General features: G+C 38.1%; 1 protein-coding gene across 3 annotated transcripts in view; it reads right to left on the bottom strand.

Moving 5' to 3' along the window:
- Positions 1-945: 945 nt before the first annotated feature.
- Positions 946-17701, bottom strand: part of LOC117503956 (anoctamin-4-like) — a 49506-nt gene continuing 32750 nt past the window's right edge. For all 3 annotated transcript variants that reach the window (XM_034163273.1, XM_034163272.1, XM_034163274.1), the window contains 14 exons: positions 11362-11444; positions 9717-9857; positions 9382-9546; positions 8928-8964; positions 8676-8787; positions 7733-7790; positions 6032-6129; positions 5115-5257; positions 3864-4016; positions 3598-3745; positions 3228-3347; positions 2509-2614; positions 1631-1827; positions 946-1079 (listed from right to left, as the gene is read on the bottom strand). In XM_034163273.1, coding sequence (XP_034019164.1) covers positions 1633-1827; positions 2509-2614; positions 3228-3347; positions 3598-3745; positions 3864-4016; positions 5115-5257; positions 6032-6129; positions 7733-7790; positions 8676-8787; positions 8928-8964; positions 9382-9546; positions 9717-9857; positions 11362-11444 — 1559 coding nt within the window. In that variant the 3' untranslated portion in view covers positions 946-1079; positions 1631-1632. The remainder of the gene's footprint in view (positions 1080-1630; positions 1828-2508; positions 2615-3227; positions 3348-3597; positions 3746-3863; positions 4017-5114; positions 5258-6031; positions 6130-7732; positions 7791-8675; positions 8788-8927; positions 8965-9381; positions 9547-9716; positions 9858-11361; positions 11445-17701) is intronic.

Below are 17701 nucleotides of genomic sequence, written 5' to 3'. Positions count from 1 at the left end.
TGCGTCGCAGAGCCCAAATTTGAACTGTAAGGTCTTACCAAGATGGAAATTACAGTATCAAGGTTCATCTCCGTCCAGTCAGTTATTGTGGAATGTGGTAGGTTTCAGAGACCTGGCCCCCTGGTGGCCACAATTAGAATCAACGTGCACCCAATGTCAAACTTATAATGAAACAAGTTTGACTCTGAGGTGACCTTGAGTACCAACTTTGTCCTTGAGACACAGACAAGTTTTGACAAGATATTGCATAGCCAAGGTTTCAGAGACATGTCCCCCTGGTGGCCACAATAAGAATAAAAATGCCTCCATTGTTGAATTTGTCTGATGACAGTCAGGTGACCTTGAGTACCAAGTTGCACCTTGATACACAAAGTTTTCTCAAGATATACACAGTTTCAGATACCCTGCCCCCTGGTGGTCACGATTAGACATTCAAACAAATAGATATTAAAAAATATATTATACACTTATTTTAAAGTGACTAACATTCCCTTTCCTGGTGACATAGGCCATGACTTACATATTTATAAAAGACAAAAGCACCTTTATTTACAATAAATACTTTATTGCTGCTGTTATCCATCTAAATTCAAATTAAAAGCAATTTAGACTTGAGCAATGTGTGAATGCAGCTACAGCTCAGAATCAATTTCTAAGAGGTTTTTATTGCACTACACTACAGCAGAACAAACGGCCTATCATTTATTTAAATATCTGTATTTACAAAAAATAAAATAGCTCCTTAAAGAAGGAGAAATGTAAACAGAATTCATCATTCAGTCAGTCCAGGGGAGTGGATCCTCTCGTGTGAAAGTTTTGTTCTGTTTGAAATCTAGATTTAGGATCTGAAGACAGATCAGCATTTGAACTGGTACAAACCAGAGGCAAAAACAAAGGTAGTAAAAATCTGTTGCTTAACATTTAAAAGGACAACCAGATGTTGCTGGATGCACTTCAGCAACTGTCCATGAGGAGGCGCTGGTCTGAACATGACAGGAGCAAGAAGTGAGGGCCAAAAATGTTGCAGGAAACCCACTTTCACTGTGTCCACTGAGCAGCACCAGCACCAGCTGAGAATCTGGGGAAAAAAAATAAATAAATAAATAAATAAATATATTAATCTGCTGAAATCTGAAACATACAGCAGGAGTAACAGGAAGACAGAGGACGGGAAAGAGAGGAACAGTAGTAGCCAGTAAACCAGTATTGATCAGTATGTCTGGTATTTATATTTGTGTATGTATATTTATATTTGCAAACTGTTTTTTTTTTTAAACTTTCACTTTTGATACTCTGTGTGCTTCTTACCCTGTGTGCTGCTATACAATGCTGCTGGATTCTCAATTTCCCTGAGGGAGTCTTCCCAAGGGATCAATAAAGTTCTCTCTAATCTAATCTAATGGAATAATTAGGATAATTTTTTTTTTAAAGTTACAGTGTGTAGAATGTATTAGCATTTATTAGCAGAAATGGAAAGCAGTTATCATACAACAAGGCAAGGGACCATGAATGGAGACATTGTTGTGATTGGAAAAAACATAATAAAATCTGCTGTCTCACCACTAGATGACACCAAATCCTACACACTGTAGCTTTAATGTGAATCTTATCACCAACATACCAGTTGTTGAGTCAGGGCCATTCCTTGTGCTGGGCCCGGTCTTTTTTCTTCTTCTTCTCGTTTTTCTCTTTCTGTAGCCTCTCCAGCTCAGCTTCATACATCATCTCCTGGATCAGGTACTTCTCCCTCCGCATTCTGTCCTGCAGGTCTTTGGGAAGGTCTGGGATTAAGTAAGCAATCAGGGTCTTGATGGCAAAGACCATGTGCTGAAAATCAGAGGATGTTGTTGAAAATGTCAAAACTTTCACAATAACAGTCATAAAAATAATAAATGATGATTGATTCTAAACTTGGTTTGGCTAAATTAGGCAAAATACTGCTGTACATGGTATTATATGGGATTGAACACCTTTCTGTTCTCTCTCTCCTGCTGCATATCCACAATTTGTAACTTTCATGTAATTACTTCAGTAATATAGCAGCTTCATACTGACTTCTTGATGGAGTTCAAAATAACACTTTGAATTCTGTAAAAACTGTCACTGGTGCTATGTTTCACTCCCTCTTTTAGCCACTCTTCAAAAACATGCTTTGCATATTCGGTGGCTTTCCTCCTCTAAGTTGCAATTGTGTGTGTGGATTATTTTATTTTTTATTTTTTGGACAAGTGAAATATTCAAGACTTCTTTCTTTGGCTGTGACACACATGCTTTAGCTCCACTCCTGACTGATCTGTATAGGATGACATTAGGTGTGCTCATGCATCACACAGGAAATCTTCACAGTTTTGGCACCATGGCACTTTCAAATTGCAGGATACTGTGAAACCAGTAATCAGCCCAAGCCGTGGCCACATCCGTGCTTTATGAAAGGTAATGCAACTATTATTTCACCCTTATTGCACCCAATATTTATTCACGTTTTACAGCTGCTTGTTTGACACTGACCTCAAATACAATGATGAAAGCAAGTCGAGCGGCCAGGACATGCCAGAACTGTAATGTGTACGAGTATGGCTCAGTCGAGTCTGGAGACTCTCTGTAGTCACGATACCTGGTGGATGAAACAGCTGGTGAGGACGATGTTAAACCACAAGACTGAGATAATTCAGTAGCATAATAAAATAAAAATTATTTCCACTCAAAAAGGTGACAGTATCATAGGATTATTGTGTTCCAAAGGTGAAAAAGAACTCAGCAGGCTGCAGGACAATCTCTTGGGATATCAGGCAAACTTTGTAGAGTCTGTATTCTTCATGAGTTAGAATTATTTTCTGATTCATATCTAATGTGAGGCTTGGTGACTCTCTGGAGAGCCCGTGTGCCACTTGAGTCCTCATTAATTACATGATGTATGAACTCTATACAAAACAGGTTAATTAATCAACATGGGTGTGAATATGCTAGTGTTAGCCAGCAGAGTAATTTTACAGTCCTGTCTTTATAATAACTGTGAAGCTAAAAGCATTTGTTTAAAACTGATGTCAGAATTTACAAGTTATGGCAACAAGCCTGTGTATCGTTATCACTCTCACATACGTTGGCCATTCCAAGATTGCAGAGTGCCGATTAACATGCTTTTAATGTTTTGTCATATCATAGCTTACATAAAAAAAAGACAAATAAATCAGGCTTCTTGAACAAGAAATGAGTAGCAAAGTCAGTACCGGCAATACTTCACTGCTTCTCCAAACAGCTCGGAGCCGTTGGTCCTGGGTTGGGACTTCTTCTCAAAGTCCGACACCAGGAATATAGACAAACTGGCGTTTACATAACCCATCATACACCTGACAAACACGAGAAGGAATTACATAGAAGCAGCAAAAATAATTTGAAAAAAGGCATAACAATCAAAAGTAAGTGAGTTAGCATAATCTAACGCTAGTTCACGACCACATATGCTAACTGTGGTTAGCATATTCTTTAAGATGGTCTGTCAGTCTCTATATATGTGTGTGTGTGTGTGTTTATTGGTTATGACGTATGATGAATAAGTAAGTTCCTTCGAAAAAAAGAAGTAGGAGGAAGTTCACGCACCCCTCCCCCGCTTGACCTTGACCAGCACATGGTCCGTACGTGTAGGCATAAACAAGGCGAGGAATGAAGTCTGAGGTAACGGCGATGACAAAGGCATTTGTGATGACTGACAGGATACTAATCCCCTCCAGGACATCGTACCAGATCCCTGCCAGGAACAAACAAACAATTACAAACAAATTACTGAGAAAAATACATGTACAAGCAGCTCTAAACTGCTGCACATCATAAAACATCATGAGGTTAATGTACAGAGTTTTTGATACCTATGTCTTTTGCTTGTGACGGCAGAGGTCGTCGCCACTGTGTGACGAACTTGTAGGCATCGAGCCGGATCTCGATGATGTTGTTGAGCAGCGCTAAGAGAGGAGCCAGAGGGAACGCCGCCACGAAGATGGTGGTGAAGCCGAACTGCAAAACTGGAACACGGCAAAAACAAAATAAATGAACAGGATATGTGACATTTAAAGTGCAACATGCCCTATCTAAAATAGAACTGAAATAGTTTTTTTTTTAAATAATAATTATTAACACTTCATTGCGCTAACAATTATTGTGAGTTAAGTATATTATTAATATAATTATAACGCACTGCAGCTATCTGGATACCAACTTTTTGAAAGAAAAATTTGTATTTTGGAAGAGTATGTTTTACATTTTAATTTCCAGTGCCTGCATCATACACTTGGCAACACTTTACAATAATTAATGTGGTAATTAGCATTAATTAACAGTGAATTAAGACTTAAACACATTTAACTCCAAATTTACTGTTAGTTCATGTTTACTGTATTAACAGGAACACCATTAACAAATGGCATCTAAACACAGTTTAAGTCTTAACTCACTGTTATTTAATTATTATTACTACATTAACTAATAAATATTATTAATAAATGACTACCAAACACATTTAACTCGTAATTCACTGTTAGGTCAACCTCATTACTGTTTTAATTAACAGGAACACCATTAATAAATGTCATCTAAACAAAGTTTAAGTCTTAATTCACTGTTAGTTGACCATTGTTACAGCATTAACTAATAAACATCATTAATAAATAATTACTGAATAAATAGTAAATGATTATTAAACACATTTAACTTGTAATTCACTATTAGTTCAAGATTATTACTGTGTTAATTAACAGAACCATTAATAAATGATTACTAAACATCAATTACCTTGTAATTAACTATTAGTTAATGTTTATTACTGCATTAACTAACATGAACACTATTAATAAATGATTAGTAAACATGTCAATTAACTAAATTAACTGTTAGTTAATGCTTATTCCTACATGACCTAGCATGAACAGCATTAATAAATGATTACTAAATGTAGTTACCTCTTAATTCATTGTTAGTTAATAGTTACTACTACATGAACTAACATGAAGACGGTTAATAAATGATTAGTAAAGACATTAATTCATGCTTAATTGTTGGTTAATACTTATTACCTCATTAACTAATGTCAATTAATGTACTATTACACTTTAGGTACAACATACTCATCTTCAAATACTCATCAAAGAGTCCGTAGGCGTTCATCGGCTTTAGGTTATAGTCCTTCTCCCACTGTGGGAAACTGGCTTTGGCCCTTTGGCCGTGCTCTCGCCTCAGTCTCCGCCGTGTCCACCAGTTCTGGATTAGCCTGGAAAACAACACCCAGCCGGGATGAGTTCTTCACAACTGCTCTGAAGGGAGTATTATTCTAAAACAGTTTAGCACTGTACAGAAATACTGAGGAATTATGACTGCTTTCCAGTACATGCAATCCGGTTACTCGTAGACTCTCAGGGAAACGTAAAACCAGTTTCAATCAAGTGGTTTTTCAGTATTCATTTTCTTTTTTATTTCTACTGGAAAAAAACGTGGCCGGCTGGATGGTGCAGTGACGAGATGAGTGACCAGCAGGTGGAGAATTTTTTGTTTGTCATCATCGTGTGTTCCATACAGCCGGGGAAAAGGTCACAGTGTACAGGTTTTAACTTACAGCGACAGTATCTGTGTAGCCAACCTCTGATTACTGCTGATGTGTGTGCATTTTACTTTTTAAATATGGTGTCATTTTCACATTAGTGGTGGCCCGTTGGCCTGAGGTCAGCTCTGCACATGAGCACGAATGTCCAGTCTGAATGTTGGTGGTGCAGAGGAAATTTTTTCCACGTCAGTCTATAATTTGAGCAACATCTCTCTGTTTCTTCCTCGACTCTTAGTTCAATTATTTCCACATCTCTCTCACTGTATACCCATAGCGACACATGACAACTGCAGGAAAGAAACTCACTAATTTATAGATGAGAACAGATTCATTTACTGAATGTGAATCATCACATGAAATCCATTCACATGTCCACATGTTTTACAATTAGGACTCGTTAACATGAATAGTTTCTGCTGGAATCTGGGCAGAGGTGGAACTCACGGACAGCCAAGTTCCACAAAGTTGTTCCAGGTTTGTTTGAGCACCATGATTATCCCCATCTGCATACAGAGGTCAATGACACAGCCACTGGGGTGACACTGCCCCACACACACACACACACACACACACACACACACACACACACACACACACACACACACACACACACACACAGTCCAAAAGAAAAAAAAAAGCCACTGTTAAGAGTTATAAAATATAAGTCAATATTTCATTCAGGTTATGCATATTTGAGCTTTGCAAATAAGACTTAATGGCCACATTATGTTCACATTTTCCCTGAGCTGGGAACAGCATCAACCTGGGACAGCAAAAGTGTAGATGAGTGGGTGAGTGAGTAGTCCATCCCAGCCAGCTTGCGTAAACAATAACACAACAACAGTAAGTGTTATCATCTTGTAACTCACCAAATTAAAGGAACATATGATGAGGAACCCTATTGCATCTGGAGAACTGTGACAGAACAGATCTATTGAAAAAGGAACTTTATTTTGCCTTTGTATTATCCCATACACACCATGTCACCTCCTGCTTAAAGTTACGGATGGTTAGAGGATGTTAAATTAATAGTAAACAAAAAAGTATGAATAACTGATTAAAAGTTGCAGGTGGCTCATCTACCTCCTGAACACTGGACCACACTATGTCCTTATTGCTCCACCCAGCTAACAAGCTAGCCACAACAGGGACAAACCTAATGTCCACCATATTGGCAAATTGCAGCCAAAAATATACAACCGAATAGAAAACTAAAACTGGAATTAGACAATAGATAGATGGTGTGGCTGGGGATAATTCCAAAACCGTTTGTTGGTTATGTAATTTATTGGCATTAATTAGAAACACTGCTCTGAAGTATTTCAAAACCTGTTGTGCATCGCTCTGGAGTCTATAACAAAAGGAAGACATCAATATGTGAATAAATACTAGACAAAATATACAACAGAACATGAAGCTATAACTTGAATTAGACAGTAGATAGAAGGTGTGGCTGGGGATAATTCAGAAACCTTTTGTTGGTTCTGTAATTTACTGACATTAACATATGTGAGCAAATACTAGAAGAACTATGCAATCGAATTCAAAATTTAAAATCAGAATTAAACAATAGATAGAAGGTATGACTGGGGATCCTGCCAAAACTGTTGTTCAGTTCTATAAATTCATGACACTAACGCTTTTGATTATTTTTTTAAATGTTTTAGGTACACAAACATGAGTACAAACACGTATGTGTGTGTGTGTGTGTGTGTGTGTGTGTGTGTGTGTGTGTGTGTGTGTGTATACTTCTTCAACTATTGTTTAGATTTTTGTAAGTGTGTCTATGAGCACTTTTAAATAGCCTTTTTCAAAAAAATACTTTTGCAAGCAAAGGTTTACAAATCAAGAAAAAAAGACAGGAAAATGCAGGGTTTGCATTTCAATTCATGCAGCTGTTATGAGCATTTTATCTCAGCACCAAAAAGCACCAGCTCAGTCTTTTTGTGACCTCCAGATCACTTCCGTGTGGATTATTTGCTTGCATGCTTCCCCAAGCACTGCCGGCAGCTGTGATTACTGGTGATGGGGGTTAAACGTCTGGTGCTTGGGCATACATTTATGGCTTAATGTCCAATTTAGAAATACTTGGATCCATAATGTGTTGCTATTACCCCCCCATGGGACACCAAAGTAATTACTCACTTCTTCAAGTTTCCAGCGATTGATGAGGCGTAGATATGCACCGGGCCGACCTGTAAATCTGTCAACAACAGGAGACAGAAAACTGGATTACTGCACTGACACAGGAAACAAAACCATGTTTCTTATGTTGTATGTAAGCAATACAAAAAAATATTATAATAATAACAAAGTGCTCTTGTGGTTTTGCAGCTCTTTTTGAGAGACAGGATTACAAGATAGAAGTTATCCAACCAACATGGCAACACAAAGGTAGTCATGATTATTATTTTATAATAAAATGATAATTAAAAATAAGTTTTCTTATAAACTGATGTAAATCCCATCAAACTAATCATGTCATACTATAATTTGAGGAATGTTTCCTGCAAAGTACTTGGACCAATTTCCACCAAACGTACTGTGTGCTTGTAGGCAGAACTACCCTTAAGGGGTTTGTTTTAGCAAAGGTCAAAGTCACTGGGGTCAGGTCCTTTACTAGAATTCCAGTGCACTTGATATGTGGATAGTCAACCCCAGAACTGAAGGACTTGTTCTGGAAAAGGTCAAACCATTTTCTCTCTGATGTCCACCAATCCTTGGCACACATAATGGAGATTGTCTTTGGAAATGCCCAGTTGACACCAGTTTTAAAAAGTTCAATCACTGGAGCTAAGGTAATTGGAGTCAAAGGTCAAAACAGAAGTTTTTCCATTCAGATTTACACCAAATATGGCACACATATCTCTGTGGGTTTTGTAAATGCCCAAACAAGGTCAAGTTTGTCAGGGTCAATAACTGGAGGCAAGGACACTGGGGTCAAACCTCAAAATCTAAGGCAGGCATCTGGATGTGGGTTCTAAAATTGCCCAGCAAAATGAACCTTTTCCATCAAAATGTAATGAACTGAGTGTGAGTCTGCACTGGCTTGTGCTGTATTTTATCGACACCTGCAAAACCTTCTCACCTTCCCAAAAAGAAGGCGATGTAGAAAGTAGAGCTGTTGAGGTTGACAAACTGAAAGAGGAACATTTTTAGGGTAAAACTGTTTTCCCACTCCGACTCTGTCCTTGGCTGTTCTGTGGCAACAGGGAAAAAAAGACAATGAAACAATAAATAAATAAATAAATAAATATATATATATATAAAAACTACACACACATGAGTTGAAAAATGATTTAATTCAGACCTGTAATTGAGCTGCTACACAGAAACTTACCTAAGTTAGTGAGAAGAAGGGCAACTTTTTCATAAAGCTAAGATGGAAAAAAGTGACAATTATAAAAAGAAGAAAATCCCTTAAAAGACAGTATTTGTTCAAAAATATTCAAGCACAAATGGAAAAATACAGTATTTGTATATTAAAAATATAATGTAATTCATATCAAAAATGAAGAAGCTGTGGGCTCAGATGGCATTTACCATTGTGTAGAAATAACACAACCGTCAGTTTGTAGTTTTTTTTTCCCTTAAATTGTAACATTTTTGAACACATTAGTGTAAGTTATTTTTGCACCAAAAACATGCACAATTGGGTATCAGACCGCCCTAAGACTGCTCTCTAGGTGAGCTCATTACTAACCCTCTAAGAGCTGTTTGATGTGATTTTAAAGCTGATTGGTTCATTCTAGTTACCACACAAATGGGCTGATGTGGGAATTTTCTCCACTCACCACATTGAGCAGCATGATGACACAGAAGTTGATACATACAGCCGTGCCCGTGGTTGCCACCTGAGAGTTGTTCCTGATGAGGGCCCAACCGAAGGCGGCAAAGGTACTGACGGTGATGACGCGGTAAATGACGATGCCAAACACAGCGGCGATCACCACAAGTATCTGTGACGTAGAGAAGACGACCATTAAGTAACAGACAATATCTACATGTTATACACAGCATAGCATGTAGGTAAGTATCAAAGGTATTGAAACATAAATAATAGTCTCATGTCTGTGTGTAGATTAGGTGGGTAAACTACAAATTCCTAAAAATGCAGTATATAAGTCACCATAAAGAAGATCCCCGATGTCGACACGATGAGCCGACTGTATTTGTCGGTGAAAGCCTGGTAGGGCTCTGGCTTCCCAGATATGGGGTTCCTCCTTTCTTTCTTGGAGTATTTGGCTTCAAACTGAGGACGAATTTCATCCTGAAAGAAAATTGTAAAAATGTAGGGTTTTAGTTGTAATTCAAGGAGGCTTTCCTAAAATTGCTGCATTAACCATTTAGGAATCCCTCAATTTTCAGGCAATTAATAATTGGACAAACAAAATACGAGGATTATTTTTTATACAAATTATCACAGGTTCAGTCTCCAGTGCAGAAGGTTCTAGGTTCAAGGCCACCCTTGCCCATTCTCCATGTAATGTGGTGTTGCGCAAGGAAAGGCATCTGGGGTAAAAATGAATTGTACCAAATCAACACATATCCACCCCGAATCTGATGCGGCGACCCCAAGTGAAACACGGGAATGGACTGCATTTATATTGTGCTTTTCCATCTGCATCAGATGCTCAAAGCGCTTTACAATAATGCCTCACATTCACATCAGGATGCTGCCATGCAAGGTACTCACTACACACCGGGAGCAACTTCGGGATTAAGAACCTTGCCTAAGGGCCCTTAGTGATTTTCTCGTCAGGCTGGGGCTTGAACTGAGGATCCTTTGGTCTCAAGCCCAACATTTAACCATTGGACCATCACCTCCCCGAAGCAGAAGGGACTTCCTGTTCTTTAGTTTTCTTCAGACAGGTCAGGGGATGGATACATGAACATTTCAATGTACCAATATAAGAATTAAACACTGGTACCGGTCAAATTTGTCAAAGGTCATCATTGAGGCCAAGGTCACGTCTGTCTATCTGCCTGTTTGTTGGCTTGCTCCTCACACGTCCTTTTACTTATTTCTACCAAAATTGATATATGTCAATGAAGGTTGACCTGAAAAATACATTCTGGCAAAGGTGAATGTCAAGGAATTTGATTTTCAACATGATTTGGCCCAACTGTGGCACACACTTAAGTGAATTCCGTCAGAGCTCAGTCATTCAGGTGAAGGTTAAGGTCAATGGGGTCAAATGTCAGTCTTCATGCCCACAAGTCAGGTACTATTACCTAGTTCTTGAAAATGAGAAGAAAACAGAAGAAAATCCAAAGGTTGTTGGATTGTGTTCTTCCTGAAAATTGCTTATTTGTTCATCAAACTATTTAAATGCTTTATCGAGCCAAGAGGTGCCTTGTGGTTGTACACGCAGTGGATGTTAAAAAACGGGCTGATGTCACTAAGCTACGCTCTGTAATAAACCACAATGACATGCCAAAGCAGCAGAACGAGATTCTGACTCACTTTCACTCCCACCAAGAGCAGCCATTCATCATGTTTACCAGCCAGACTGTGATTACTAATCAGAACATTATCATTCAGTAGAATATCTGACAGATCTAAATTATGACAGCTGTGTCGGGGGTGTAAATTTGCAATATAAATGCAATGAGTCACAAACTGAGAGGAGACGTTCTTATTCTTAGGGGATCAATCCAAATAAAATCCCAATGGAAATGTGCACAAAATGTGAGCAAAAGGAAAAATGAGACAAACATATCCCAGAAACAGAATTATGTATTAAATTTAAATACAACAGCTACTATGTCACCTCTTCCTCCTCCCAGTCGATGAGGTCCCAGTCATACGCCAGTACGGCTCTGCGCCTTTTCCAGAACTCCAAGAAGACTGTTGCTGCAACAACGTGAGTGAACAAAGCAAAAAAGGTCAATATGTAAAGAGGTTGTTGGTGTGATTCCTGAACAGTACCAATCACAGAGATTATTTTAGACCATGTGACATAAAGTGTCCACAGTCAGTTACAGTGTGGTAAATTAAAACATTTGGAAATATAGAAAAAAAAATAATTCATGGCATCATAACTGTAGTTTGCACCTGTTTCGAGTAAAATTATTAATTAATATTCATGAGTGCACAGAGTGAATACACCAATTCAAGGGGTTTGCCAAAAACATCATTACAGCAATTTGTATGCACACTCCGTCCATTTTTAGAGTTTGTAAGTAATTGGACAAACTAAACATAAGGATTACTGTTAACACAAATCATCACTTTTGCAACGTGTTGTCTTCAGGCGAGTCAGGGGATGGATACGTGAACATTTCCAAGTCACTGAACATGACATGGACTTTATTTATCCAAATCATGAAAAATGCAAACAGTATAGTAACATAAGGTAAATCTGTCTGGAATAGGAAGACAAGAAGGAGATGAGTGAGGGAAGCCACCAAGACACCCATGACAACTCTGATGGATATGCTTCTGTAACTATGATTGAGAACACTGGACAAACTGCTGGACATTATGGATGATGCCAGATACCCTCTGCACACCGCCATCAGGAACCAGAGGAGCCTCTTCAGCCACAGACTGCTCCTCGCCAAGTGCAGGACCAACAGACTGAAAAACTCCTTTGTCCCTCAGGCCATTAGACTGTACAACTCTTTACTCAGGGGAGTAACAGGAAGACAGAGGACAGGAAGGAAAGGAACAGTAGTAGCCAGTAAACCAGTATTGATCAGTATGTCTGGTATTTATATTTGTGTATTTATATTTGTATATTTTGCTTTGTTCTTTGATACTTTGATGTGTGCTTCTTACCCTGTGTGCTGCTATACAATGCTGCTGGAACCTCATTTTCCCTGAGGGAGTCATCCCAAGGGATTAATAAAGTTCTATCTACTCTAATCTAATCTACTCTAATGACTGGAGAAACTGAGTGCACAGCTTTATGGTGGAGCAGAACAGAGGAAGATGTTCACACAAGAAAACAGATCAAACACCATTTGCCTTTTGGCAAACTGTGGCTGAAATCTACCATATATTTTTAAAGAAAATCCATCATGAAGCTGCCCCTGGATGGTCCACTTACACGATACCATCAAATATTTTGCCACAAACTTTATTAATGGCTTTATTGACACCTGCAGATGTCTAGGGCACTGCAGTCTCATTTGAACCATGTGTGATATCGCTGGATTTGAGCAAGCCAGTCCCCATAAGTGCTCAAATCATAATGTCACTTGGAAAAACTGTGTATTGTTTTGTTTTCAGCTGCAATCACCAAAGCAGTCATGAATATTTTTTTTTCCAGTTCCCAGTGGAGAAGGGAAGACGAGACAAATAGGAGAAGTCGTGTCGGTAAGTGTTAGCCTACACAGCTAACCAGAGTAGCTGCGTTCTCTCACCTGCAAAACTGCCTCGAGACATTTGAGCTCCGGGTCATAAACAAACCATAACACATGTCCACTTTCCCACCGTATCATCACTTTTTCTTTGCCTTTTCACTTTGTTTGCATGTAATTTGCCCAAAAACCAAGAGAAAATGCTGTTTTTCCCCCCCGGAAATAGAGAAATTACATCATAATTTACCCCTTTAGTGCCCGCCCTCAAACGAGACTGCGGTGCCCAATTTTTGCTCAGTGTAAATGTGTACATTATGACCCCTTTAATGCAAGAACTCAGTGCTGATTTGAAGAGCAGCTTTGTGAGTTTGTGGTGACTGTTTTTGCTGATACAGTAATTATACACTGGCACTTTCAAAGGTTACTCCCAAACACAGCCAGTGCAGGTCTTTCTGGACAAAGTCCTATCGGATAGTTGACTTATTGTACGTTTAAGCATTGTGGAACAAAATGTTCATGCAGAGTTCTGTACCCATTACTTGCCGTGTGTCAAACTGGTCAGTAATTTGTGTTGAAAGCGGTTCAATGTGTTGTCAATCTGAAGCTGTCTGAGAAGTGCACAGTGTCCCGCATGCAGCTGGCAGGGGGGTAAACTTGTGAGGAACTTTAATGAAGGTTTTTCTCTGCTTCAGTTGAGGCAAAACATCCATTTGTGTGGACAGCCGGAGCAGCAACTACATCCAAATCAAGAGCCTGCGACTGAAAGGTCAGTGAAATTGAGTATTTCATCACGATGTTAATTTATTCTGGATTAAAAACAATTTCAATCTGAAATGTTTGTGGAAATCAGAGTCAAACTGAGTTCTGCTCATCTGTGCAGCTGTAAAAACAGCTTTAATGTTCCGCCGTGGTGTGTGCGGGCGTGCACTGTGCACAGCGTGTCATTACATAGCGTAGACGTGCAATGTCTCAATCAATGCTGGTCAGAGATTAACAGAATTAAAAAAAAAATTTTGTTTTGTTACCTTTCGCAAGAAAGCAGTAAAACAAATCTACGGCAGTAATTTTAATGGAACTGGGTGGAAGCTGGTATACGTACAAGCCAAAGAACCACCCATTCAGTTTTGCAAAGGATATCCAGAATGATGTTTGTTTGTCTGCAGGATACCTTTAAAAAAAAAAAAAAAAAAAAATCACATGAACAGATTTGGGGTGAGGTTGGCAGCGTGTCAAGTTAAAGTTCATTTATGCTCGAGCTCGTGTACCCGGACTCTGCGTTAATTTAATTCGTATTTAGTGCAGCAGATGAGAATATTTACAGAGGAATCCTTCAAATGGTGATGCAAGCACCAAATTTGGTACAAATACTCCTTAGACATTACTCTGTTAAAAAAAACAGAATGTTCCATTATTGGTTGAGCAAATAGAGTTGTAAAAAGGAATATTTTGCACCATCTGTCATGCTTAGTGATCATGTTACAGGGTAACGTGTTATATGCCATTGAATCCAATGGCTGTCAACACTGTTTGACCTTAAATGCAGACATCAAACATTCAACACAGTCAAAACTATTCCATTTATTAATTCTATTAGCTCAACCAATAATTTGCATCACTTTTTACTGGAGTAACGTCAACTTTTGACCCCAGTACAAACTGAAATTGACCTTTGTCACCGTTTTTGCTGTTTTTACCCCATAACATTCAGTCAAAGACAGTCCAAACTGTACCTTTTCGGAATCTTTATGATAAAATGAATAATGTGGTATAGGTTTAAATATGATTGGAGCAGCTTTTAATTTTGACCCCTGTGTAATTCTTCAATTGACCCCTACCTGGCTGCCTATTAAAAACTCAAGGACACCCTGACTTTTCAACGACTAATGTCGAAGATACATTTGTGCCAAATTTGGTGCTTGCATCACCATTTGAAGACTTTTTCCACTTATCCGCTGCACTAATTATTGTCCATTTTCCAAAAACTTACAGAAAATAAATGGAGCAGTACCACCAGAAATCATGGTGGCAGTATAGCCAGAGGTTAAGTGAGACTCAACCCTATCTAAAACGACACAAAGAACTTTAACAATGGCAGCATATTGTGCCGACTATTTTGTGTATATATTACAAATAAATAAAATACACACACACAAAATTTTGTCATGAAGTATTTAATGACTGCACAGGCCACCTCCGTTTCTTTTGTGATTGTGACTTCTTCAACAGTCTTTCAAGAGGGTCAGCGGTGCCCTCTAGTGGATGTTTTGCCTAGCATCTGCGCCAACGTAAAGGACGCATGGAAGTGACAATTTCACTGTTTGAAACTATAGATTCATGTACATAAATGAAGCCTAAATTAAATTTTAAAATGATTTAGCTCTTGAGCCGGACACGGAACTCAAATAATTTTGAATTAATATTTTTAGGTCATCTCCTACAATGTAAAGAATAAAGGAGGATAAAAGTTGAAAACCTTTAAAAGTCAAGGTTACACTGACTTTTTGAGTTTACTCAACTTAAAACACAGTTTCAGTCAACACCTAATTCATGTTTTAAAACTGATTAAGCCTACAAAGTGCCTTGAATTCTTAATTTTTTTTTTTTAGCTCTGCGTTAGTTGCATTTTTGCCAAAAAACAACAAAAAACTGCACCATCTATATACTTATTATACGATTTAAAGTGCAACACGTTTATCCTGTTGTGAAAAGGTCTGAAATGAACTACATTTGTTTTTAAAGTAACTTTTTAGAGAAGAGGGAATGTGAGATTCAGATTGATAAAACATTTTCATCCTGCACTTTAGCACTGCAGCAGCATTAATGCTGACAACAGTAATTCTTGGGGGGAATTAAAAACATTTTTTTATAACTTGTTCATGGTTTTTTTTTATTGTTTTGTTTTAACAGAGCGTTTTGTTTTGTTTTGCAGAGCGCAATGCATGCTGGTCATTACAGTAACTTCAACCCATCTGTGTTGACAATTAGGACAGATACCACCCAACCCAAGTCATACACATTTTTACTCCAGAACTTTCACCAATGGAAAAAAAAACAAAACAAATTCCTTCATTTACTATCTGTCCTTAAAGGCAGATAAACCAACAAATCAACATGTGTACAAAACCAAAACAACTCTAAACCTGCAGCATTTCCTTTTGCAGCTTAAATCTTCACACGTCTGTCAGAATGTACTAGATGAAAGATTAAAAAAGAAAAAAGTGAATGCCTCTCATTTGCTGCAGAAGTGTGTTCAGGGGCAACGTGAACTCTGATGGGGTTTCTCCAGAACCAGAACCAGACTCTGGGCTCCTCGCAGCCAGAGGTCAGCATGTGGCTGTCACCACCAAAGTCGTCACTGGACGGTAAGAACAGACTGATACAAGGTGTCAAAGTCGGGGTAAAAAAAAAACAAAAAAAAAAAACACAAATATTCTTCCCAGTGTTCTCAACAAAATGAAATCATTGTGTCTGTTTTCACTTCTCTGCACCTCAATGCAACAACAACAAAAAAACAGTCGCTATAACAAAAAAGGAAAAAAGAATTAGAAGAATTTGGTCCAGTAGGGGAAACCGGGCCACAGTGTATCAGAAATGTTGTTTTGTGGCAGTATAAACACATTATGCATAGGTTTAGGTCATTCTATTGTGGATTTAATACAGCAAGTTATTGTTTATAAGGCTGTGTTATTTATGTCTCCCCAAGTGTAATTTACAGGTGTTTAAAATTGATTTTAAAATTTTTGATTCACTATGCCCCAGACACTAATTCATGGGGCACAGTGAATCAACTTAGAATATAATGAAAAACACATGATTATAAAGATTTCTTCAAAATTATTAAATACATGCTGATGCATATACAAACTATAATCCAGCACACCAGCTACGTATGTAATGTGTGAGTGTCTTATATAGTGATATAAGTCCTTTAGAAACTATTATAAATACAACTGTCATGATTTCTGTTCAAATGTGAAAACAGTTGTGTATACACAACTTATAGAAATAATTCATGGAAAAATAATTGTATAAGCTTCAACAAGTAATATTTGTCATCCACTTGATATTGGGGCTTAGTAAATCACTTTCTAGGCTGCTTCACTGTGCCCCAGGTGCATGTAACAAACGAGTCATGTTATCAAATAGCTGATAGTCTGGAGAAGACATAACACATACTCATCAGTTGGATGGAGTAGTCTTCTAAGTAATCATTTTTTGGGGGGCCACCTTTCCTCTGTTGTAAGAAATAATAAAGACGCTGACATCCACAAAATTTACTTTTAATAGGAAAAAAACTGACTTCACTTGCCACTTAGTTTTACCCTTAATGTATCCCCCCCCCCCCCCAAAAAAAAAAACAAACACTCATTTATAACGGGGATGTTTTATGCATAAAAATATGGCATGACTGCTGCAAATATATGTGTAGTTTTACAGATATAGCTACTGATTCACTGTGCCCCAGTTTCCCCTACAGTCACACAAAATGTAACAAAGATTTCTTTGTAACAAACTGGGTCAAGTTTATGTTTTTTGGTTTTTGCTTTTCAATGTCAAGGTTCGATACCTCAGATCTCATCATATATTTACGTTAAATACAAAGAAAAACATCTAAGATCAATATGATTGAGGTCATATTGCACAAAATCTGCAGCAGCTCCTTTGCACTTAAAGCAACAGGAACAGGTCATTTAGAGAACTTTGATCGTAGTGATTATGCAGCACATTTGGCTACAGATGTGTTTTAACAGACATGTGACTTATTTTAGTGAGCTGAGAAGGTGTGCAGCGATAAAGGTTTTCTGG

Source organism: Thalassophryne amazonica, chromosome 22 (assembly GCF_902500255.1).
Source record: "Thalassophryne amazonica chromosome 22, fThaAma1.1, whole genome shotgun sequence".
In the NCBI taxonomy this organism is placed as follows: Eukaryota; Metazoa; Chordata; class Actinopteri; order Batrachoidiformes; family Batrachoididae; genus Thalassophryne; species Thalassophryne amazonica.
Note: the sequence above shows the minus strand (reverse complement) of the source record. Positions and strands in the feature narration are given on the sequence as shown.